The sequence below is a fragment of the Xenopus laevis genome, chromosome 3L (assembly GCF_017654675.1).
Source record: "Xenopus laevis strain J_2021 chromosome 3L, Xenopus_laevis_v10.1, whole genome shotgun sequence".
NCBI classification, from domain to species: Eukaryota; Metazoa; Chordata; class Amphibia; order Anura; family Pipidae; genus Xenopus; species Xenopus laevis.
In genome coordinates this window covers 155,908,076-155,933,397 of record NC_054375.1, presented here as the reverse complement: position 1 = coordinate 155,933,397, position 25,322 = coordinate 155,908,076, and the positions used below count along the sequence as shown (strand labels likewise).

General features: G+C 42.7%; 1 protein-coding gene across 8 annotated transcripts in view; it reads left to right on the top strand.

The window, feature by feature from the left end:
• Positions 1-25,322, top strand: part of mink1.L (misshapen-like kinase 1 L homeolog) — a 93,072-nt gene that overhangs the window by 33,124 nt on the left and 34,626 nt on the right. For all 8 annotated transcript variants that reach the window (XM_041585130.1, XM_041585127.1, XM_041585129.1 and 5 more), the window contains 7 exon segments: positions 9,512-9,577; positions 13,086-13,142; positions 15,815-15,940; positions 16,030-16,140; positions 17,470-17,560; positions 18,550-18,680; positions 18,875-18,929. In XM_041585130.1, the coding sequence (XP_041441064.1) occupies positions 9,512-9,577; positions 13,086-13,142; positions 15,815-15,940; positions 16,030-16,140; positions 17,470-17,560; positions 18,550-18,680; positions 18,875-18,929 (637 nt within the window).

The window sequence follows — 25,322 nt, the reverse complement described above, 5'->3', positions numbered from 1 at the left end:
AGTCATGTGACCTCTTTATTCTATGTGCATGATGTGAAATTCAAAAATTTAAAGGGCCCTTGACCAGTGTCGGACTGGCCCGGCGGGATACCGGGAAAATACCCGGTGGGCCCCGCCGGGCCAGTCCCCCTCTCCCAAACTGTTTTTTAAAAATAATAAAAAAAAATTCGGCGCATAGTAGCGCCGTTTGCGCATGCGCGCCGAGTTCCGTTTGCGCATGCGCGCCGTTTGCGCATGCGCGATGCGCCGAGCAGGGATTCGCCGAACAAGTAGGTAGCGGGGCCAGAGGGGGGCCCTGGACACCAGTCCCGGTGGGCCCCGGACCCCCCAGTCCGACCCTGCCCTTGACCCATCACGCATTGCCCAACGTAGGTCTATTTCCATAGTTCCTGGGTATCATTCCTAGTTGGTTTTGCCTGTCCTTGACCAATCCTAGTTTGTTGCCTAACCTGCCCGTTTATGGACCACTTTCTTGGATCACAATTTTGTACTGCACTACTTTTGTGTTTGACCCGGCCTGTGACCTTCACTACTCTCTTGACTCCTGAGTTGGTGCTCCTCTGCCCAATTGCTATTAACCCAGCTTGTCCCGTGTCTATAATCCATGTTTCGTCCTCCTTTTAAAATTTGGTTCCCTTTCCTGCCCAGAACTTTCTCCTTGCTCCTCTCACTTTAAGACCTGGGGGGATTTGAGTAGTGGAGGACTCCTCCTGAAGCAAAAGGTAGTTGTTATAGGTGGGAACATGAGCTGAGGCTGGGACCTTGGGGTTTCTTCTGGGTTTTGGACTTACTTTGTATCACTATATCAGGAGTGCCCTTGCTGTACTAATGTGAGTTCTACTTTTAGTGATGTCCCATTATGATCATCATCCAGGATCCCCAACCTTTTGTACCTGTGAGCAACATTCAGAAGTAATAGGAGTTGGGGAGCAACACTAGCATGAAAAATTCTCTTGGGGTGCTAAATAAGGGCTGTGATTAACCATTTGGTAGCCCCTATGTGGATTGTCAACCTACATTGAGGCTCTGTTTGGCAGTGCACCTGGTTTTTATACAACCAAAACTTGCCTCCAAGCCTGGAATTCAAAAATAATCACCTGTTTTGAGACCACTGGGAGCAACATCCAAGGGGTTGGAGAGCAACATGTTACTCATGAGCCACTGGTTGGGTATCACTGATCTACATCGATTAAAGCATTGTTAGCATTCTCTTACATGGAAAATACTGATTATATATTGCTATATTTAGATAACTATTCCTTATGTAACCTTAACGTAATAATTATCTGAATGAAAAGTATGAAACAGGAGGGTGAATTAGACCAGCTGTTGACAGTGTCTTGAGATCTACTGGTCCCCAGCTAAAGGTCTACTGGTAGATATGGTTCTAATTTACACCAAAGTGCCAGTGAGTAGCCAGTAGCCAGTAGTAGTGAATAATTGTATTTTAGGGGAAGGTTTTCTAGACTATAGTTAAAGGACCACTAACAGAATTTTTTTTTTTTTTTTTAAAATGTGTTTCTTTGCAACGAAAAAACAACACCATTACAGTTTTAACTTTTAAATCACAAAGCTTTTATTAAGAAATTATTTACCAATTCTCTGCATGCGCTCCTCTTCAGAAACGGCGACAGGGCGACGATCCATAGTGCGGCGCTCGATTTCTCCTCCCTGGCTGTCTCCTATAGAAGAGGAGAAATCAAGCGCCGCACAATGGATCATCGCCCTGTCACCGTTTCTGAAGAGGAGAGGAGGACTTTGGTGTAAATGAGAAATATACAGGTTCTGTATTGGACTTTGGTGTAAATGAGAAATATACAGGTTCTGTATTGGACTTTGGTGTAAATGAGAAATATACAAGTTCTGTATTGGACTTTAGTGTAAATGAGAAATATACAGGTTCTGTATTGGACTTTGATGTGAATGAGTAATATACAAGTTCTGTATTGGACTTTGGTGTAAATGAGAAATATACAAGTTCTGTATTGGACTTTGATGTGAATGAGTAATATACAAGTTCTGTATTGGACTTTGGTGTAAATGAGAAATATACAAGTTCTGTATTGGACTTTGATGTGAATGAGTAATATACAAGTTCTGTATTGGACTTTGGTGTAAATGAGAAATATACAAGTTCTGTATTGGACTTTGGTGTAAATGAGAAATATACAGGTTCTGTATTGGACTTTGATGTGAATGAGAAATATACAGGTTCTGTATTGGACTTTGATGTGAATGAGAAATATACAGGTTCTGTATTGGACTTTATAACACTGATAAGAGTGGATGTGTTCACACTGAAGGGGTGTGTTTCATGAGAACTCTACACTATGGGGGTTATTTATCAAAGTCCGATTTTATCTCAATATTTTCTGCTACAAACTCTGTTCAAATTTTCTTGTTTTTTTTTACGGTTATTTATCATTACATTTTCCCAATAAATTTGCTTTGCGGGAAAAAATCTAATTTTTCACTATTTTTCCAGGTTTTTCATCTGAAAATTCAGATTTCTTATGCTTTTTTTGCCTGAAATTTCAGAAACTTGGGGTATTGCACGAAACCCAGCGCACATCAAAAAATCATTGGGACTTTGAAAGGTCTGAGATGCCGGATTTTTTGATTCAGACTTTTCCATCCTCTGGGTTAAAATCAAATTCCGATTTTATAAAAACATTAAAAAAAAAAAATCACAAATTTTTCTGGATTTTTGGATTTGGAGTAAATAACCCCCTTAATGTTGTACTGTTTTTGTGTGTTCAGTAAGATCCTTTGGACATGCAAAATGTCGCATCTTCCAACTGTCCCACCCACCTCCACTGAGATAATGAGCTGGATTGGAATGTTTATGGGGTGACCAGCACCCAGGAAATGTCCAGGAGTTTATCCTACAAATTGTGCACTGCACCCATCCTCTCCCAGCACCCCTATGCCACTGCACATCTCCTGGAAAGATTTTTTTGTTTTATTGGTGTAAAGTGAAAACATGAGAGAAAATTGATTAAACGTATTTCAGATACACGAAATGAGAAATTGAAATGTAATGAAGCGAATGAAGGTATTTCCCTGTATCATCATAATAAAGTTTGTAGTAATAAAGTAGATAAAGTCAGCTGAAATGCAATTTTATTTATCACAAGTGGGAGAGCATCTCACCCCCCAAAGCTGCACTTACACTAATGACCACCATGTCCCTCTGCCTAATATTGAGGGGCCCCCATGGGACCTGGGGCTTTTCAGATAATGGATCTTTCTGTAATTTGTATCTTCATACCTTAAGTCTACTAGAAAATTATGTAAACATTAAATTAACCCAATAGGCTGATTTTGCTTCCAATAAGGATTAATTATATCTTAGTTGGGATCAAGTACAAAGTCAAAGCACAGGATACACAGTAGATAACAGATAAGCTCTGTAGTATACAATGGGATTCTTCAGAACTTATCTGTTATCTACTGTGTATCCTGTGCTTGAATGGCTGCCCCCATGGCTACACAGCAGCTTGTTTATATAAACTATAGTAGTACTTATCTGTTATCTACTGTGTATCCTGTGCTTGAATGGCTGCCCCCATGGCTACACAGCAGCTTGTTTATATAAACTATAGTAGTACTTATCTGTTATCTACTGTGTATCCTGTGCTTGAATGGCTGCCCCCATGGCTACACAGCAGCTTGTTTATATAAACTATAGTAGTACTTATCTGTTATCTACTGTGTATCCAGTGCTTGAATGGCTGCCCCCATGGCTACACAGCAGCTTGTTTATATAAACTATAGTAGTACTTATCTGTTATCTACTGTGTATCCTGTGCTTGAATGGCTGCCCCCATGGCTACACAGCAGCTTGTTTATATAAACTATAGTAGTACTTATCTGTTATCTACTGTGTATCCTGTGCTTGAATGGCTGCCCCCATGGCTACACAGCAGCTTGTTTATATAAACTATAGTAGTACTTATCTGTTATCTACTGTGTATCCTGTGCTTGAATGGCTGCCCCCATGGCTACACAGCAGCTTGTTTATATAAACTATAGTAGTACTTATCTGTTATCTACTGTGTATCCTGTGCTTGAATGGCTGCCCCCATGGCTACACAGCAGCTTGTTTATATAAACTATAGTAGTACTTATCTGTTATCTACTGTGTATCCTGTGCTTGAATGGCTGCCCCCATGGCTACACAGCAGCTTGTTTATATAAACTATAGTAGTACTTATCTGTTATCTACTGTGTATCCTGTGCTTGAATGGCTGCCCCCATGGCTACACAGCAGCTTGTTTATATAAACTATAGTAGTACTTATCTGTTATCTACTGTGTATCCAGTGCTTGAATGGCTGCCCCCATGGCTACACAGCAGCTTGTTTATATAAACTATACTCCTTTAAAATAGGGTAACCATATTATTAAGGCCCTGTTCTAATTGCTGTAGGAAGAATTAATTCCTTATTATATATGAGAAAGTCGTGTGCCAAAGGCTGTAGGTAAGTTTATATGTGGATACATCCGGTTGAGCAATTTTTCAGTGATCTTTGTGTAAATAATCCTGTGCTGCAGGCTGTGAGCCGCTCCCCTGTGAGCTGATTAAATAGTGACCTGAGATAAAACAGGTGTGACACTTTGCCTTTATTTTATACTCCCACACTGTGTCCCTTCTCTCAGTGGCCTTCCCCTCATCTGCTCATTGGCCCAATACACCCACCTTGAGTGGCCAATCCCAGGCTGATCCAGTTGTGTTCAGCTCTAGGCTAGATCTGGATCCATTCCCAGCCTGTTCTCAACACTGCAGTGTTTTATTTTCGTTTTTTACGTAATTGAACTTTTTTTTTTTTTTTTTTTTTATTGATGGACGTTTAAAGAAAAGAAAATGGTTTATTTTCTAGCAATGAAAATAAAATACCGTCTGAACTTGTTTGACACATAAATATTCAGCTGTTGCTGTTGAACAGCAACATTTTCTACCCACTAAAAGTGAATCAGATCTGATAGAACTTCACAATCCAGCTGGAAATAGAGACGCTCAGTGATGTTATTCCTGCTGAGCAATAACCCACACAGTCTGAGATTTGGGGTGAGAGCTTATTTATACCCTGGGTACCCCTGGAACTAAAGCAGGGTGACACCCCAATGTTTCTATATATCTGTAACCTTGTTATGAGCTAAGGGGGCCCAGTCTGAAGGCCAGTTAGGGGGAGATTTGGGGTGAGTGTTTATTTGTGCCCTGGGTACCCCTGGAACTATAGCAGGGTGACACCCCAATGTTTCTATATATCTGTAACCTTGTTATGAGCTAAGGGGGCCCAGTCTGAAGGCCAGTTAGGGGGAGATTTTGGGTGAGTGCTTATTTGTACCCTGGGTACCCCTGGAACTATAGCAGGGTGACTGTTACCCCAATGTTTCTATATATCTGTAACCTTGTTATGAGCTAAGGGGGCCCAGTCTGAAGGTCAGTTAGGGGGAGATTTGGGGTGAGTGTTTATTTGTACCCTGGGTACCCCTGGAACTATAGCAGGGTGACACCCCAATGTTTCTATATATCTGTAACCTTGTTATGAGCTAAGGGGGCCCAGTCTGAAGGTCAGTTAGGGGGAGATTTGGGGTGAGTGTTTATTTGTACCCTGGGTACCCCTGGAACTATAGCAGGGTGACACCCCAATGTTTCTATATATCTGTAACCTTGTTATGAGCTAAGGGGGCCCAGTCTGAAGGTCAGTTAGGGGGAGATTTGGGGTGAGTGCTTATTTGTACCCTGGGTACCCCTGGAACTATAGCAGGGTGACACCCCAATGTTTCTATATATCTGTAACCTTGTTATGAGCTAAGGGGGCCCAGTCTGAAGGCCAGTTAGGGGGAGATTTGGGGTGAGTGATTATTTGTACCCTGGGTACCCCTGGAACTATAGCAGGGTGACACCCCAATGTTTCTATATATCTGTAACCTTGTTATGAGCTAAGGGGGCCCAGTCTGAAGGTCAGTTAGGGGGAGATTTGGGGTGAGTGCTTATTTGTACCCTGGGTACCCCTGGAACTATAGCAGGGTGACTGTTACCCCAATGTTTCTATATATCTGTAACCTTGTTATGAGCTAAGGGGGCCCAGTCTGAAGGTCAGTTAGGGGGAGATTTGGGGTGAGTGCTTATTTGTACCCTGGGTACCCCTGGAACTATAGCAGGGTGACACCCCAATGTTTCTATATATCTGTAAGCTTGTTATGAGCTAAGGGGCCCAATCTGAAGGTCAGTTAGGGGGAGATTTGGGGTGAGTGCTTATTTGTACCCTGGGTACCCCTGGAACTACAGCAGGGTGACACCCCAATGTTTCTATATATCTGTAACCTTGTTATGAGCTAAGGGGGCCCAGTCTGAAGGTCAGTTAGCGGGAGATTTGGGGTGAGTGTTTATTTGTACCCTGGGTACCCCTGGAACTATAGCAGGGTGACTGTTACCCCAATGTTTCTATATATCTGTAACCTTGTTATGAGCTAAGGGGGCCCAGTCTGAAGGTCAGTTAGGGGGAGATTTGGGGTGAGTGTTTATTTGTACCCTGGGTACCCCTGGAACTATAGCAGGGTGACACCCCAATGTTTCTATATATCTGTAACCTTGTTATGAGCTAAGGGGGCCCAGTCTGAAGGTCAATTAGGGGGAGATTTGGGGTGAGTGTTTATTTGTACCCTGGGTACCCCTGGAAATATAGCAGGGTGACACCCCAATGTTTCTATATATCTGTAACCTTATGAGCTAAGGGGGCCCAGTCTGAAGGTCAGTTAGGGGGAGATTTGGGGTGAGTGTTTATTTGTACCCTGGGTACCCCTGGAACTATAGCAGGGTGACACCCCAATGTTTCTATATATGTGTAACCTTGTTATGAGCTAAGGGGCCCAGTCTGAAGGTCAGTTAGGGGGAGATTTGGGGTGAGTGCTTATTTGTACCCTGGGTACCCCTGGAACTATAGCAGGGTGACACCCCAATGTTTCTATATATGTGTAACCTTGTTATGAGCTAAGGGGGCCCAGTCTGAAGGTCAGTTAGGGGGAGATTTGGGGTGAGTGTTTATTTGTACCCTGGGTACCCCTGGAACTATAGCAGAGTGACTGTTACCCCAATGTTTCTATATATCTGTAACCTTGTTATGAGCTAAGGGGGCCCAGTCTGAAGGCCAGTTAGGAGGAGATTTGGGGTGAGTGTTTATTTGTACCCTGGGTACCCCTGGAACTATAGCAGGGTGACTGTTACCCCAATGTTTCTATATATGTGTAACCTTGTTATGAGCTAAGGGGGCCCAGTCTGAAGGTCAGTTAGGGGGAGATTTGGGGTGAGTGTTTATTTGTACCCTGGGTACCCTGGAACTATAGCAGGGTGACACCCCAATGTTTTCTATATATCTGTAACCTTGTTATGAGCTAAGGGGACCCAGTCTGAAGGTCAGTTAGGGGGAGATTTGGGGTGAGTGTTTATTTGTACCCTGGGTACCCCTGGAACTATAGCAGGGTGACACCCCAATGTTTCTATATATCTGTAACCTTGTTATGAGCTAAGGGGACCCAGTCTGAAGGTCAGTTAGGGGGAGATTTGGGGTGAGTGTTTATTTGTACCCTGGGTACCCCTGGAACTATAGCAGGGTGACACCCCAATGTTTATATATATGTGTAACCTTGTTATGAGCTAAGGGGGCCCAGTCTGAAGGTCAGTTAGGGGGAGATTTGGGGTGAGTGTTTATTTGTACCCTGGGTACCCCTGGAACTATAGCAGGGTGACACCCCAATGTTTCTATATATGTGTAACCTTGTTATGAGCTAAGGGGGCCCAGTCTGAAGGTCAGTTAGGGGGAGATTTGGGGTGAGTGTTTATTTGTACCCTGGGTACCCCTGGAACTATAGCAGAGTGACTGTTACCCCAATGTTTCTATATATGTGTAACCTTGTTATGAGCTAAGGGGGCCCAGTCTGAAGGTCAGTTAGGGGGAGATTTGGGGTGAGTGTTTATTTGTGCCCTGGGTACCCCTGGAACTATAGCAGGATGACACCCCAATGTTTCTATATATGTGTAACCTTGTTATGAGCTAAGGGGCCCAGTCTGAAGGTCAGTTAGGGGGAGATTTGAGGGGGAGTGCTTATTTGTACCCTGGGTACCCCTGGAACTATAGCAGGGTGACACCCCAATGTTTCTATATATGTGTAACCTTGTTATGAGCTAAGGGGGCCCAGTCTGAAGGTCAGTTAGGGGGAGATTTGGGGTGAGTGTTTATTTGTACCCTGGTACCCTGGAACTATAGCAGAGTGGACTGTTACCCCAATGTTTCTATATATGTGTAACCTTGTTATGAGCTAAGGGGGCCCAGTCTGAAGGTCAGTTAGGGGGAGATTTGGGGTGAGTGTTTATTTGTACCCTGGGTACCCCTGGAACTATAGCAGGGTGACTGTTACCCCAATGTTTCTTTATATGTGTAACCTTGTTATGAGCTAAGGGGGCCCAGTCTGAAGGTCAGTTAGGGGGAGATTTGGGGTGAGTGTTTATTTGTACCCTGGGTACCCCTGGAACTATAGCAGGGTGACACCCCAATGTTTCTATATATCTGTAACCTTGTTATGAGCTAAGGGGGCCCAGTCTGAAGGTCAGTTAGGGGGAGATTTGGGGTGAGTGTTTATTTGTACCCTGGGTACCCCTGGAACTATAGCAGGGTGACACCCCAATGTTTCTATATATCTGTAACCTTGTTATGAGCTAGGGGGCCTAGCTTGAAGGCCAGTTAAAGTTGTACCATCCCTTTAAAGAGGTAATTATCTCATGTTCACACCAGAAATAAAGACTTATTGCTAAACAACAACTTGTTTAAGCTTGTTTAATCGTGTCTTAATAAATTAAGTCTGTCCCACAGTAACTGTTACAATAAATACATTAGCTGCTGGGGTTTCTCTGATGCTACAGAGAAATGTGCCCTGTAATGTATCAGAAGTATTCTGGCTTACAGAGCTCTCTCCTTTAAAAAGTAAAATACATTTTTAAAGGACAACTAAACCCTAGAAATGAATGTGGCTAAAAATGGCATATTTTCTATAGTGAACTTATTGCACGGGGCTAAAGTTTCAGCTTGTCAATAGCAGGTTTGCTGATTATTCAATTCTGATGCTAATTGCACTGGTTTCTGTGCTGCCATGTAGTAATTATGTGTATTAATTACTAATCAGCCTTATATTGTGACATTTCTATTCTATGTGTACTGTATATTGTGAGTGGCTCCCTAAGCTCAGTAAGTGACAGCAGCACAGAGCAGTGAATCAGCAGAAAAGAAGATGGGGAGCTACTGGGGCATCTTTCTATAGTCTAATGCCCTAGCCTATTACCCTGCAGCAGTATGTAGGCACTTATCTTACTCTAGGCTACTCTACAGTTCTTTTACTCACCAATGTTGTTTTTTATACCACTGGCTGAATAATCCAAACTGAAACATTTCTGATTTGTCACTTTATTATGTTATCAAGTTTATTGACATTTCATTTTTATATTATTTCAGGATCCTGCTGGAATTTTTGAACTTGTTGAAGTTGTTGGAAATGGAACTTATGGACAGGTGTATAAGGTAAAGAACAACCCTCTTTTCCAGTTATTGTATGTACAGTCCCACGTACTATTATCCCTATCCTGAACTTCCCACCGTTCTATTATCCGCCTTTCCATTGTACTACATGCCTGCACTATCCTCAACTCACTACTCCTACAACTCTTCTGCTGTGTTATTAATGTACTCGCCTTCATATACCTTCCATTCTGCTGCTAGTTACCTGCTCTACTCACCTGCATCCTGATCCCACCCTCATATCCCTTCCATTCTGCTGCTAGTTACCTGCTCTACTCACCTGCATCCTGATCCCACTCTATCCCTTCCATTGTGCAACTAGTTACCTGCTCTACTTACCTGCATCCTGATCCCACCCTCATATCCCTTCCATTCTGCTGCTAGTTACCTGCTCTACTCACCTGCATCCTGATCCCACCCTCATATCCCTTCCATTCTGCTGCTAGTTACCTGCTCTACTCACCTGTATCCTGATCCCACTCTCATATCCCTTCCATTCTGCTGCTAGTTACCCGCTCTACTTACCTGCATCCTGATCCCACCCTCATATCCCTTCCATTCTGCTGCTAGTTACCTGCTCTACTCACCTGCATCCTGATCCCACTCTATCCCTTCCATTGTGCAACTAGTTACCTGCTCTATTTACCTGCATCCTGATCCCACCCTCATATCCCTTCCATTCTGCTGCTAGTTACCTGCTCTACTCACCTGCATCCTGATCCCACTCTATCCCTTCCATTGTGCAACTAGTTACCTGCTCTACTTACCTGCATCCTGATCCCACCCTCATATCCCTTCCATTCTGCTGCTAGTTACCTGCTCTACTCACCTGCATCCTGATCCCACCCTCATATCCCTTCCATTCTGCTGCTAGTTACCTGCTCTACTCACCTGTATCCTGATCCCACTCTCATATCCCTTCCATTCTGCTGCTAGTTACCCGCTCTACTTACCTGCATCCTGATCCCACCCTCATATCCCTTCCATTCTGCTGCTAGTTACCTGCTCTACTCACCTGCATCCTGATCCCACTCTATCCCTTCCATTGTGCAACTAGTTACCTGCTCTACTTACCTGCATCCTGATCCCACTCTATCCCTTCCATTGTGCAACTAGTTACCTGCTCTACTCACCTGCATCCTGATCCCACTCTCCTATCCCTTCCATTGTGCAACTAGTTACCTGCTATACTCACCTGCATCCTGATCCCACTCTCCTATCCCTTCCATTGTGCAACTAGTTACCTGCTATACTCACCTGCATCCTGATCCCACCCTCATATCCCTTCCGTTCTGCTGCTAGTTACCTGCTCTATTCACCTGCATCCTGATCCCACCATCATATACCTTCCATTCTGCTGCTAGTTACCTGCTCTACTCACCTGCATCCTGATCCCACTCTCCTATCCCGTCCATTGTGCAACTAGTTACCTGCTCTACTCACCTGCATCCTGATCCCACTCTATCCCTTCCATTGTGCAACTAGTTACCTGCTCTACTCACCTGCATCCTGATCCCACCCTCATATCCCTTCCATTTTGCTGCTAGTTACCTGCTCTACTCACCTGCATCCTGATCCCACTCTATCCCTTCCATTGTGCAACTAGTTACCTGCTCTACTTACCTGCATCCTGATCCCACCCTCATATCCCTTCCATTCTGCTGCTAGTTACCTGCTCTACTTACCTGCATCCTGATCCCACCCTCATATCCCTTCCATTCTGCTGCTAGTTACCTGCTCTACTCACCTGCATCCTGATCCCACCCTCATATCCCTTCCATTCTGCTGCTAGTTGTATAGTTCTATCCCCCCAGACAAGATAATTTATCCAGACCTCTGGGCTTGATCCTGAGAGCAGAGAGTTAAGTGAGTGCTGTGAGAGCGCAGAGACTGCTTTGTGTCAGGAAGCTGCAGGATAAGCAAACTGCTCAGTGACAATGGAAAACACAAAGTGGGGAGGAAGTAGGGGATTGGGAGTCGGATATTTATGGCAGGAGGAGAATACAGTATTTGCTTAGCAACACAAAGTGCCTGCAAGTTTAGGCAAGAAGTTCTCTATCCTTCATATCCTACTGTATTATCCTTGTACTCTTCTGTCTCTGCCTCCCCAAACAGGGAGGGGCCCACCTCCAGCTACTTGTATCTGTTCCACCCTGCAGGGGGAGGGACACAATAAGAGCAATATTCTTGTTACACCCCTTTATCTGCCAGCCTATAAACTGTGCCATTTCAAGCCGACACTGAGGTTACATAATCTCTATGGCATCCAGCAGTCTGGGAGCCCCCAAAAGACACACAAATGCTATTTACAGGAGGCAAAGGTGACTGAGCTGCTTGTAGGGGATGTTGGCAGGGTTTTAGCAGATCATTGGTCATAGAACACACACTGTTTCATTGCCCAAACTCATCAACCCAGACATTCACTGTCCATGTTCCCCCAACACATAATCCCCCTGTGTGCCCCATTTCCTCTCTTTGTGCCCCTATTTCCTCTATCTCTTCCCCTGTGTGACCCTATTTCCTCTCTCTCTTCTCTTGTGTTCCCCTATTTCCTCTCTCTCTTACCTTCTGTGCCCCTATTTCCTCTCTCTTCCCTTGTGTGCCCCTATTTCCTCTCTCTCTCTTCTCTTGTGTGCCCCTATTTCCTCTCTCTCTTCCCCTCTGTGCCCCTATTTCCTCTCTTCTCTTGTGTTCCCCTATTTCCTCTCTCTCTTCCCCTCTGTGCCCCTATTTCCTCTCTTCTCTTGTTCCCCTATTTCCTCTCTCTCTTCCCCTCTGTGCCCCTATTTCCTCTCTCTCTTCCCCTCTTCCCCTCTGTGCCCCTATTTCCTCTCTTCTCTTGTGTTCCCCTATTTCCTCTCTCTCTTCCCCTCTGTGCCCCTATTTCCTCTCTTCTCTTGTGTTCCCCTATTTCCTCTCTCTCTTCCCCTCTGTGCCCCTATTTCCTCTCTTCTCTTGTTCCCCTATTTCCTCTCTCTCTTCCCCTCTGTGCCCCTATTTCCTCTCTCTCTTCCCCTCTTCCCCTCTGTGCCCCTATTTCCTCTCTCTTCTCTTGTGTTCCCCTATTTCCTCTCTCTCTTTCCCTCTGTGCCCCTAATTCCTCTCTCTTTCCCTCTGTGCCCCTAATTCCTCTCTTTTCCCTTGTGTTCCCCTATTTCCTCTCTCTCTCTCTCTCTCTCTCTCTCTCTCTCTCTCTCTCTCTCTCTCTCTCTCTCTCTCTCTCCCCCTTTCTCTCTTCCCCTGTGTGCCCCTATTTCTTCTCTCTTCCCGTTTGTCCCTTTCCTTTCTATCTCATGCCTGTATGCCCTTATTTTTTTATATATATTTAGTATGTCAGTAATGAGCAACACTTTATTTAGGGGGCCCCACATTTGATAGGACCAGCCCTGCTTGTATGCTTAGTACCTGAGTTTCCCCAAAATGAGCTGCACTTTAGGAGACAAATACCTGCCAATGGCCATGAGTGGAAGCCCCTTTATTAAACTAATGTCTGTTTTCTCTTATTCTCCAGGGCCGTCATGTCAAGACTGGGCAGCTGGCTGCTATTAAGGTCATGGATGTCACAGAGGTGAGAAAAAAAGGTTTTAGTTCCTCACATTTTTATGCAATCTTTTTGTTCAACCCACTGAAGTAAAGCTGAAAGTCTGCAGTTCAACTGCACCTGTTATCCAGAAAGCTCCAAATTACAGAAAGGCCATCTCCCATAGACTCCATTTCATCAAAATAATCCACATTTTTAAAAATGATTTCCTTTTTCTGTGTAATAATAAAACAGTAGCTTGTACTTGATCCCAACTAAGATATAATTAATCCTTATTGGAAGCAAAACCAGTCTATTGGCTTTATTTAATATATACAGTACATGATTTTCTACTAGACTTAAGGTATGAAGATCCAAATTACAGAAAGATCCCTTACCTGGAAAACCCCAGGCCCCATTCCTGTATGTAAATATATATATATATATATATATATATATATATATATATATATATATATATATATATATATATATATATATATATATATATATATATATATATATATCAATTTGTTTGTGTGTCTCCGCACCTTCTTACAAGACACCAGTACTGATAATGTGTCCAATCTATTGAGGATGTGCTGACAACTCTATATATACAAATTAAAGCACTGCGTATGTTGACAGCGCTATATAAATAAATGATGATAAATGATGATGATGAAAAAAAATATCCCAGAAGAAAGGAACTACCAAGAAGAGTTCTTATCGTTGCACCATCCCAAAATTTTTAAAACTAGATTAGTATGCGTGGAAAGAGAAAACACTACTTCAAGGGATCAATTTATTGTTATAAAAATTCATTATGACTTTCAATAAATAAAGTGTAAAAAGTGAGAGGCTATTGTTGTTTGTATCTATTTCTCTTGTTTTTTGTGTGCAAAAGGTGCTAATTAAGGTGGTTAATTCATCAATTGAATTGATTTATTAAGATAGAAAGGTATAAAATGCTTATGGGGTATTCCGGATACTCCGTGTATGTAGCAATTACCCTCTGGCCCCACCATAATCTTACAGTAAAACATATTTCAATCTTACCACCTGAGTCTAAAGATTCGTGTTTGAGTGTGCAGACCTGATTTTTTGTATGTACCCACCATAATCTTACATCAGACCTCTTAGCCCTCATGAATAAAGTGTCCTTTGTATTGAATTAAACGGGGGAAAAGGAGTATAAGTTGGGCAGTGTTGCTTCAAACGCTGTGATTATGTGATAAAATAAAAGAAATGCGTAAAATCCAATCATACGATTGTTCTATAGTTGTACAAAAATGCAGCGTAATAAACTGAGTTCGGTGTGCCAGTACAAGTTTTCTATCACTACGTCCTCTCAGAGGCACCTGCAAGTGTGTGGCCTAATCCCTGTCGTTAGAGTCCTGCAGCAGGTCGGCTACTTGTTAAAACCTTCGGTACCCTGCAGGTTGTGGGTAGAAGTTCCGGGTGCGGGTGTAGACGCGGTCCTGTGCGTTTGCGGGTCGGGCTGCGGGTCTTCTCAATAGCGATTTTTACTCCTTTTTTCTGATCACGTCTACTTCCATTGATGTCACTTCCGGTTTACAATGACAACACTTGATGGTTCTTGTTGATTCTTGATGGTCAGCGGGTCCAGGTTGCGGATAAGGTACTTGCAGGTCGGGTAGCGGGTAAGAATGCGGGTCTGGGTTGTGGATGGCTACGGGTCAGGTACAGGTTCCAAAAAATGGACCCGTGCGGTACTCTAAGTGACGCTAAGTATTCACTAGCAACAGGTAAACAAGGTTTCCTTATCCTCACATTTAGTGAGTACGCCTGCTATGAGAAATCTAACGTAGTTTCGGTGCATGAAATTAAAAAAAGTACACCATGTGCAGCCAAGAACCCCCCTTAGAAAAGTTCCATTCCCCATTAGTATAACTGAAATTTGTGCTACACCGGAGCTCAAACGTTGCGTTTCGCCACAAGGTCTTTGTCAAAGGCATACTAATCTTGTTTTATACATTTTGGGATGGTGTGACGATAAGAACTCTTCTTGGTAGTTCCTTCTCTTTTGGGAAATTTATATATATATATATAATGTTGTGCTCACCGCTAATTTTTAGAACCATTAGGCGGGGGTGCAATGAGGCTGTGACCACAAAATACATATAGACAAATACAAGAGTCCTCTGCACTCAACCCAATATCAATATATTTAATACAGAGACATTTTGTGCATACTGACGATAAGAACTCTTCTTGGTAGTTCCTTTTCTTTTGGGATATTTTTTATATTTTTATATATATATATACCTGTCTCTGTTCCCTAGTGTGAGAGTGCATCATGGTGAGTCTGTGTATATCCCATAATGATATTCATATCTGTGTTCCCCAAATGAGACCTATAGGCAATAGGAGCTGGGTGGCACTGATCTATTCACCTAGCCACTGCCTGGCATCCTCTTACCTGCAAATGGCTCAATTGAATGTGAGGCAATCAGTTGCCAGTAGGAGTGGGCTGTGCAAGTCAGGGATTGTGAGGAATTAGTCGGCGAGTGCTTTGTATGAGTCTAATGGAGCGGCTGTGCTCATACTGAGATGCAGATTGTCAGCGAGCTGCCTAGTAACTGCCATACAAAGCCTCACTATGTGACTATTGGGCTCTGAGCATTATACTGAGTGGCCCATACTGAGGCCCAAGCACGGCCCTGATGCTCTGGCTAATGCTCTGATCTGCCTGGCAGGATGAGGAAGAGGAGATCAAGCAGGAGATTAATATGCTCAAGAAGTATTCTCATCATCGCAACATTGCAACTTACTATGGAGCTTTCATCAAGAAGAGCCCGCCGGGCAATGATGACCAGCTTTGGGTGAGTGATTGTAAGCTCTGCGGGCCAGGCTGCTAGACTTGGACACGAGCAGGCAGGAGGTTGATATGTGCTTGTGTGTCCCCTCGCAGCTGGTCATGGAGTTCTGCGGAGCCGGCTCGGTAACAGATCTGGTCAAAAACACCAAAGGAAATGCCCTGAAGGAAGACTGTATCGCCTATATATGCCGGGAGATTCTGCGGGTGAGTGGGCACCAACCTGTCCAATTTGTGATCACTCTGAAATGGCAAAGCCTTAATAATCTTGTTCAGACTGATTAAAAGGAAAGTAAACACTGTTTCTCAACCATCAATTCTATGCAATTGTTTATTTGTGCCCTTAGTGTGCTTATGCCAACCTCAAGGCACCCAACACATTTATAGACTAACAGATCTACTGGCCACACAATAAGCTATACCCTCATACTGTACTGTCTTAGGGAATCAATGTGACACCTCCTCCTCCCATATGTATAAATACAAATATACAGAGAAGGAATGTTCTGGGCACACAATAAGCTATACCCTCATACTGTACTGTCTAAGGGAATCAATATGGCACCTCCTCCTCCCATATGTATAAATACAAATATACAGAGAAGGAATGTCCTGGGCACACAATAAGCTATACCCTCATACTGTACTGTCTAAGGGAATCAATATGGCACCTCCTCCTCCCATATGTATAAATACAAATATACAGAGAAGGAATGTTCTGGGCACACAATAAGCTATACCCTCATAATGTACTGTCTAAGGGAATCAATATGGCACCTCCTCCCATATGTATAAATACAAATATACAGAGAAGGAATGTTCTGGGCACACAATAAGCTATACCCTCATACTGTACTGTCTAAGGGAATCAATATGGCACCTCTTCCCATATGTATAAATACAAATATACAGAGAAGGAATGTTCTGGGCACACAATAAGCTATACCCTCATACTGTACTGTCTAAGGGAATCAATATGGCACCTCCCTCCTCCCATATGTATAAATACAAATATACAGAGAAGGAATGTTCTGGGCACACAATAAGCTATACCTTCATACTGTATATATAACTTTCAAAACTTCTTTCTGCTTCTCTTTATAAGCGAACAAAAGCAGGAATAAAGGCACCTTCATCGAGAGGACTTGATGAAGGGGCTTGGCCCCGAAACGTTTGCTGGGATCTCACCTTGAATAAAAGAAGCATCAGAGTGTGCCTTTGTTCCTGCTTTTGTTTGCATACCCTCATACTATACTGTCTAAGGGAATCAATATGGCACCTCCATGGGACCTGGAGAGAGGAGCAAACTGAGCATGCTCAAGCCCTAGCCCTGGAGGTTTAAGCTGAAAACAGGAAGTCTGATACAGAAGCCCATGAGTACACAATAGAAGGAAAGAAATGTGGTGTTTTCTATTAACAGCATTACTTTGAGGGGTTACTGGTGTATTTATATAGACCTTTCTGATAAATCTTACTTAATTTTAGCCTTTCCTTCTCTTTTAAAGACCACTAACTAACTACCTGTGTTCTGTACAGGGGCTGTCCCACCTCCACGCTCACAAAGTGATACACAGAGACATCAAAGGGCAGAATGTCCTCCTCACAGAGAATGCAGAGGTGAAACTGGGTAAGTCACAGCTGTGCTGCTTATACAGGCCATGGGCACTGCTCAAGGAATTCACTTTCAGCGAGCCTTACGGTGGCCATAGACGCACCGATAATATCGTACAAAACAAATTTTCATATGATATTCGCTGCGTGTATGGTGGGAGATGAGCCGACTGATATTGGAAGAAGACTCTGATATCAGATGGCTCGTTGATCGGGCTGGCCAGAAAATTTGGATTGGGTAACTTTGAAGGCACCTGAACATCGGCCATTGTTTGTGCTGAGGCTTCTTCTATCTGTGTATCTGACCATTCAGCTCTACACGTGTATTGAAATGAACAATCTTTCTTGGAAACATCTTTTCCAGGAAAGATTATAATTGATATGTCTGTGGCCACCTATACTTTCCAGGATTGGTCTGCCAATCTCACCATATTATTGGATCATTGCCCAGTTTACTCGCCCAGTATCGGCCAATCTAGTCGCCTGGCCTTAAAGGAGAATTCAACCCAAACCTTGAAAAACCCCCAACCCTACCTAGACCCATTCCCTCCTCCCCCCCAGCCTACCTGGTACCCGGAGTAAATGCCCATAACTTTTTACTTACCCCTCTGTGCAGATTCTGTCCTCAGCAGTTCGCGGCAGCCATCTTCTTTTCTTCACTCTGCTTCCGAAGTTTACTTAAGAAAAGAAGATGGCTGCCACTAACTCCCGAGGACAGAATCTGCACGGAGGGGTAGGGGCATTTGCCCAGGGTACCAGGTAGGCTGGGGGGAGGAAGGAGGGGGTGTCTAGGTATGGTTGGGGGGCTAGGGGGGTCTTAAGGTTTGGGTTGAATTCTTCTTTAAAGGATGTGATCAGATAACCCTAGCACCCTGTAGGGACTAGTCATTAGGGTGCTTACATACCTCTGACTGTTACACCCTATACAATGCCATTAGTATTAGACCCCCTTCCTTTCCCGTATCACGTTTCTCTGCCCTGAATGATCTGTTCCTTCCCCTTCAGTGGACTTTGGTGTGAGTGCCCAGCTTGACCGCACAGTGGGGAGAAGAAATACATTTATAGGGACCCCATACTGGATGGCCCCCGAAGTGATTGCCTGCGATGAGAACCCAGATGCCACCTATGATTACAGGGTAAGAATCATTGCTTCCTGCTGCTCATATAGTTAATTACATTTAGATACATTTCCTGGTCACCTTGAGTGAGTAGGATGTGTGCTAGCCTCAGTTAGCATGCCACTAGCCACTCATTGTGACTGGCCAAAGCACAAAGGCCTGTCTTGCTCCTATTGGCCGTAGCTCACTCCTGTCTGTCCCCTTCTCTGCAGAGTGACATCTGGTCTCTGGGAATCACTGCTATAGAAATGGCCGAGGGAGCTCCACGTAAGTTTCATCTTGTATGTTTCTGTTACTGCGCAAATGACTGATTTGTCTCTCACTTGAAAATATAATTGGCTACTTATTCTATTCGAGTAATAGGTGATGTTGCATGGTAGAACCTTAAGGGGTTGTCCCATTTTAAATGATCTTTTGTTTTGATGTAGAGATTGATATTTTGGGGCAGTTGGTCTTTGGAATGATGAAGCTTATTGTTCAGCAGCTATCTGGTTGCTAGGGTCCACTTTACCCTAGCAACCGGGCAGTGAGGTGAATGTATGAGAGACTAGAAGATGAACAGAGAAGGGACTGAATAATTAACAATAAATGTGTAGCCTCGCAGGGCAGTCGTTTTTGGCTGCCGGGGTCATTGACGCTCATTTGACAGCTGAAAAGTGACAGAAGAGCAAGGCAAACAAAAAATAAAATGAAGACCAGTTAAAAAGTTGACAAGAATAGGCCATTCTAAAAATGAACTCTTTTTGATAAGCTCATTCAGTTGAGGGAAAGGTGCATAACCTACATCAACTACTCAGGTGTCCATTGAATCATGTTTGCTGATTAGTTGCTAAGGGGTTATCTTAAAGGGGTGGTTCACCTTTAATGGAAAACTATACCCCCAAAATGAATACCTAAGCAACAGTTTATATCATGTTAAGTTGCATATTAAAGAATCTTACCAAACAGGAATACATATTTAAGTAAATATTGCCCTTTTACATCTGTTGCCTTGAGCCACCATTTCATGATGGTCTGTGTGCTGCCTCAGAGATCAGCTGACCAGAAATACTGCAACTCTAACAGGAAGAGATCAGCTGACCAGAAATACTGCAGCTCTAACTGTAACAGGAAGAGATCAGCTGACCAGAAATACTGCAGCTCTAACTGTAACAGGAAGAGATCAGCTGACCAGAAATACTGCAGCTCTAACTGTAACAGGAAGAGATCACCTGACCCGAAATACTGTAGCTCTAACTGTAACAGGAAGAGATCAGCTGACCAGAAATACTGCAGCTCTAACTGTAACAGGAAGAGATCACCTGACCCGAAATACTGTAGCTCTAACTGTAACAGGAAGAGATCAGCTGACCAGAAATACTGCAACTCTAACTGTAACAGGAAGAAGTGAGGAAGCAAAAGACACAACTCTGTCTGTTAATTGGCTCATGTGACCTAACAAGTATAGTTTATTGGTATGTTTGTGTGAACCGTGAATCCTATGATCGCGGGAGGCAGCCCTTATTTTTTAAAATGGCAATTTTCTATTTATAATTACCCAATGGCACATACTACTAAAAAAGTATATTATTATGAAAATGTTTTTTTTACATGATGCAGGGTTTTCCGTATGAGCTGTTTAATGCAATATCTTTTTATATAGACCTACATTGTTTCGGGGGTATAGTTTTCCTTTAAGTTAACTTTTAGTATGTTACAACATGGCCAATACTAAGCAACTTTTCAATTTGTCTGTGTTATTTATTTTTTATAGTTTTTTAATTATTTGCCTTTTTCCTGCAGCTCTTTCCAATTTTCAAATAGGGTCACTGACCCCATCTAAAAACAAATGCTCTTTAAGGCTACACATGTATTGTTATTGATACATTTTATTTAGGGATGCACCGAATCCAGGATTCAGTTCGGGATTTGGCCAGGATTCGGCCTTTTTCAGCAGGTTTCGGATTCGGCCGATTCCTTCTGCCTGGCCGAACTGAATCCTAATTTGCATATGCAAATTAGGGGCGGGAGGAAAACGTGACTTTTTGTCACAAACCAAGGAATTAAAAAATGTTTTCCATTTCCACCCCTAATTTGCATATGCAAATTAGAATTCGGATTCGATTCAGTATTCGGCCGAATATTTCACAAAGGATTCAGGGGTTCGGCCGAATCCAAAATAGTGGATTCGGTGCATCCCTAATTTTATTACGCATCTTTCTGTTCAGACTTCTCCTATTCACATTCCAGTCTCTTATTCAATTTAATGCAAGGATAATTTGGACCCTAGCAACTGGATGGCTGAAATTGCAAACTGGAGAGCTGCTGAATAAAAATCCAAATAAGCAAAAAAACACAAATATTAAAAAATGAAAACCAATTGCAGATTGTCTCAGAATATCCCTCTCTACATCATACTAAAAGTTAATTAAAGGTGAACAGCCCCTTTAAAGGGAAAACATACCACCTTTTTGACATATCCGTGAGATGATTTAGGTAGAAAAGTTGCATAAATGCTGTCTGACCTGCCTGGTATAAATATTAATGTGTTTTATTGTACACAGACATACCAAAATTCCCAGATTGAGAGGAAACTATGATAGATGTTTTCCGCCCCCTTTGGCTCACTGTGTCATTTAACCTCTCCTTCAGCTCATTCCATTGGGAAGTGATCGATTCTGTGACTTGGAGCCTCTCTGCTTCCCATAGTGGGTGGTGCAAAGATTCTCTGAAAAGCCGAAGGAGTTTAAATCCCAGAATCCATCACTCCACAATGTAACCAGGTGAGGGAGAGCTGCATTACACTGTGAGCCTAAGGGATGTTGGAAAATTGTTTTTCAGGCTACCATGGATTCCTCTCAATCTGTGAAATCGGTATGTCTGAAGAATAAAATACAAATTGATATTATATCTGGCAGGTCAAAAAAGGGGGAGTATATTTTCTATGTAAGATAAGCCTTAAGGTGAAGTAAAGCCTAACTAAAGTAGGTAGAAATGTTGTACATGATGTTTTGTGCTTCTGTACCAGCCCAAGGCAACCACAGCCCTTTAGCAGTAAAGATCTGTGTCTCCAAAGATGCCCCAGTAGCTCCCCATCTTCTTTTCTGCTGATTCACTGCACATGCTCTGTGCTGCTGTCACTTACTGAGCTTAGGGACCCACTCACAATATACAGTACACATAGAATAGAAATGTCACAATATAAGGCTGATTAGTAATTAATACACATAATTACTACTTGGCAGCACAGAAACCAGTGCAATTAGCATCAGAATTGAATAATCAGCAAACCTGTAGCATCAGCTTATATTACAGCCAGGGAAGCTCATTTTCTGCTGGATAATTAGTGACGAGCCCTAAGCTTAGCTTCTCAACAGCCAATCAGAGCCCACTGAGCATGTGAGTGTCACAGACACTTTCCAAGATGGTGACCCCCTGTGACAAGTTTGAAGTCCTGGATCATTGCTGCTATTGACAAGCTCAAACTTTAGCCTCGTGCAATAAGTTCACTATATAAAATATGGCATTTTTAGCTACATTCATTTTTAGGGTTTAGTTCTCCTTTAAGCAACCAGTCATCAGGTAGCATTTACTTGTTGAAAAGCAAACATCTGAATGGTTGAGGTCTTGTAAGGTAATGTAATAGGCACAGTATTGGTATCCAATAGCAACCGAGTACCACCAGTAAATGCGACATGCTGGTAGGTTGCTATGGGTTACTATACCTGTAGCAGTCATCTTATACACGGAGACAAGTTCTCTTATAGTTGCAGTATATCATTAGCTCAGAAGCTTCAGGCATGTTTTATCTGTCCTCTTAATGCAACCGCCCCTAGTCTGTTGTGCCCACTGGAACCTTAATCATTTCATTCAATCATCTTTATTCACAACTGCTGTGAGAAAGGGCTCCGTATTCAGTGGGCTGTTCTAAGACACAATAAAGGGACAGATTTATCCAGGGTAGAAGTGAAAATTTGAATTAAAAAAATTCGAATTTCGAGCGTATTTTTGTGTACTTCGACTAGGGAATAGTCCAAATTAGATTCGAATTTGAAAAAAATTCAAATATCTTTTTTTAATTCAAAAATCGGAAGTTATGGGGGTTCAATAAAACTCCCATTACTTCGAAATTTGACCCTTGATAAATCTGCCCCTCGGTATTTGCAGGGCTTGGTATTTGAACGGTTTCCTGTTACTAGGGTGTAAAGAGAAAAATAACCCCCTTTTTGATGGGAGCTCATTCAGCTGGGCTGTGTAGGTAAGGTGCATTAACACTGATCTGCCAATATTAAAGGTGAACTATCGCTAGAATGAAAATTTTATATACTGTAAGCTGCATCACACTGAAGTAAGAAACATTTTAAATACAATCAAAGTACATGGTAAGTTAGGTCGAAAAAGGACACACATCCATTAACTCTATTTTAAACTGCCAGTTGATCCAGAGCAGTGATCCCCAACCAGTAGCTCGTGAGTAACATGTTGCTTTCCAACCCCTTGGATGTTGCTCTCAGTGGCCTCAAAGCAGATGATTATTTTTGAATTCCAGGCTTGGAGGCAAGTTTTGGCTGTATAAAAACCAGATGTACTGCCAACCAGAGCCTCAAAGTAGGTTGGCAATCCACATGGGGCTACTATATGGTTAATCACAGCACGTATTTGGCACTCCGAGAACATTTTTCATGCTTGTGTTGCTCCCCAACTCCTTTTACTTCTGAATATTGCTCACGGGTTCAAAAGGTTGGGGATCCCTGATCCAGAGGAAGGCAAAAAAAAAGCCCATTTGAGGCCTCTCCAATTTGTTTCAGAGGGGAAAATCAATGAAATATTCTTCATTATTTCTGAAATGAAGAATTCAGCTCACTCAAATAACTGATTCCAGTACAAACAAGATCTAATAAAATAACTGCCTTTTGCACAAACCCTGCATGTAGAGAGACATTGGGGCAAATTCACTAACCTCTGGAAATTCACCAGCGACTGCTTCGCTCACATCGGCACACTTCACCAGGCGAAAATTCGCCAGGACAATGCTAATTCACTAAAATGTGAAGTTGCGTCTAGGGCGCCGAACGATGGCGAAGTTTGCTAGCATTAATTCGGCAAGCAAAGCGAAGTTGCGCTAGCGCTGGCTAATTTGCATATGGCAGGAAGTTAAAGTTGAATGGACGTATATGTTGCAGCAAATACATTACATTACACAAGCCCAGGGAACCTTAATAAAATAAAGTTGTTATATTGCCCTACACATGAGCCCAGTATATACTTTATGTGCCATATGTTAGGAAATGTAGGGGGAAGCCGAGTACCCTAAAAAAATGTACGATCTTTTACAGCCTATCACCCTGAAAAACTGAAAAGTCGCCAGCGTTTTTTGGAAATTAGAAAAAATTTTTTTTGAGGAAGTCCTATCTACTCTATTGCACTAGTGCAAAGTAGCACTAGAGTCTATCTCCTTCGCTAGCGAATTTATGCCAGCGCCCATTAGTAAATCGTTGAAGTCCCGAAATTATGTCATACTGGCGAATTTTCACCAGCGTTCGTTACTTCGCCCTTTAGTAAATTTGTCCCATGATGTCTGGTGATTTAATAGAGTGAGCTCTAATACACCTTCTAGGCAAAAGGAGCCCCCCTATAAGATATATTGGATCTAACTGTCAGTGAATATCTGACACCCAACTGCTGCATGAAGGGAGAATGAAGAGAAACAGATGCTGAGAGAGCGATAGTGAAGATAAACTTGATTATTTCAGAAACAGTACAGAATTTTCAATTGAATATATTTAGAAATGTTCTTATTTCAGTATGCTAAAGCTTATATTAAATTTTTTCATCGTTACATAATTTTCTCTATAGTTCCCCTTTATTTAATTGTATGGTTTTTTTTGTTGACACAGACATAGCTGATTCCACAGAGAGAAAACCATGATATTCTCTCTGTCCTTCTGGGGCCAGTTCCCCTCCTCTGCCTTAGGCTCACGGTGTCTTGCATCTCCCCCGTCATTGTTTTCATGCTGAAGTGATGGATTCTTGGACTTGAACTCCCTCTGTAGTGGCTGCTGCAAACAGTCTATGGAAAGCAGAGGGACTTCAAGTCCCTGGTCACTTCAACATGGAACAAGGGGAGATTCGGGTTGAATTATTCTGTGAGCCTAAGGTTTTTTTGCCCCACAAATCAGTGCCACTAGGTGATTGTAATGAAATAAAAAGTCTTTGCACAATTGTAGAGAGAGAAAAAACTAGGGATGCACCAAATCCAGGATTCGGCCTTTTTCACCAAGATTCAGATTCGGCCAAATTCTTCTGCCTGGCCGAACCAAATCCGATTCCTAATTTGCATATGCAAATTAGAGGCTAGGAGGGAAATCGCATGACTTTTTGTCAAATAACAAGGAAGTAGAAAATGTTTTCCCTTCCCATCCCTAATTTGTATATGCAAATTTGGATTCAGTTTAGTATTCAGCCAAATCCAAAATAGTGGATTAGGTGCATCCCTAGAAAAAACATTTTCAAATGTGGTTGATCCCACAAGAACATGCCAGTGAAACACCCATGCGATTTCCTCCAACCCAGGCATGTAGGAACCTGACTGCTGACCAAACCTGGCTAAATGTTAACTTTCCCTTTAAACATCTTTTCAGCTTTATTTGTTACTTTTACATTGGTGACGCTCAACCCTGC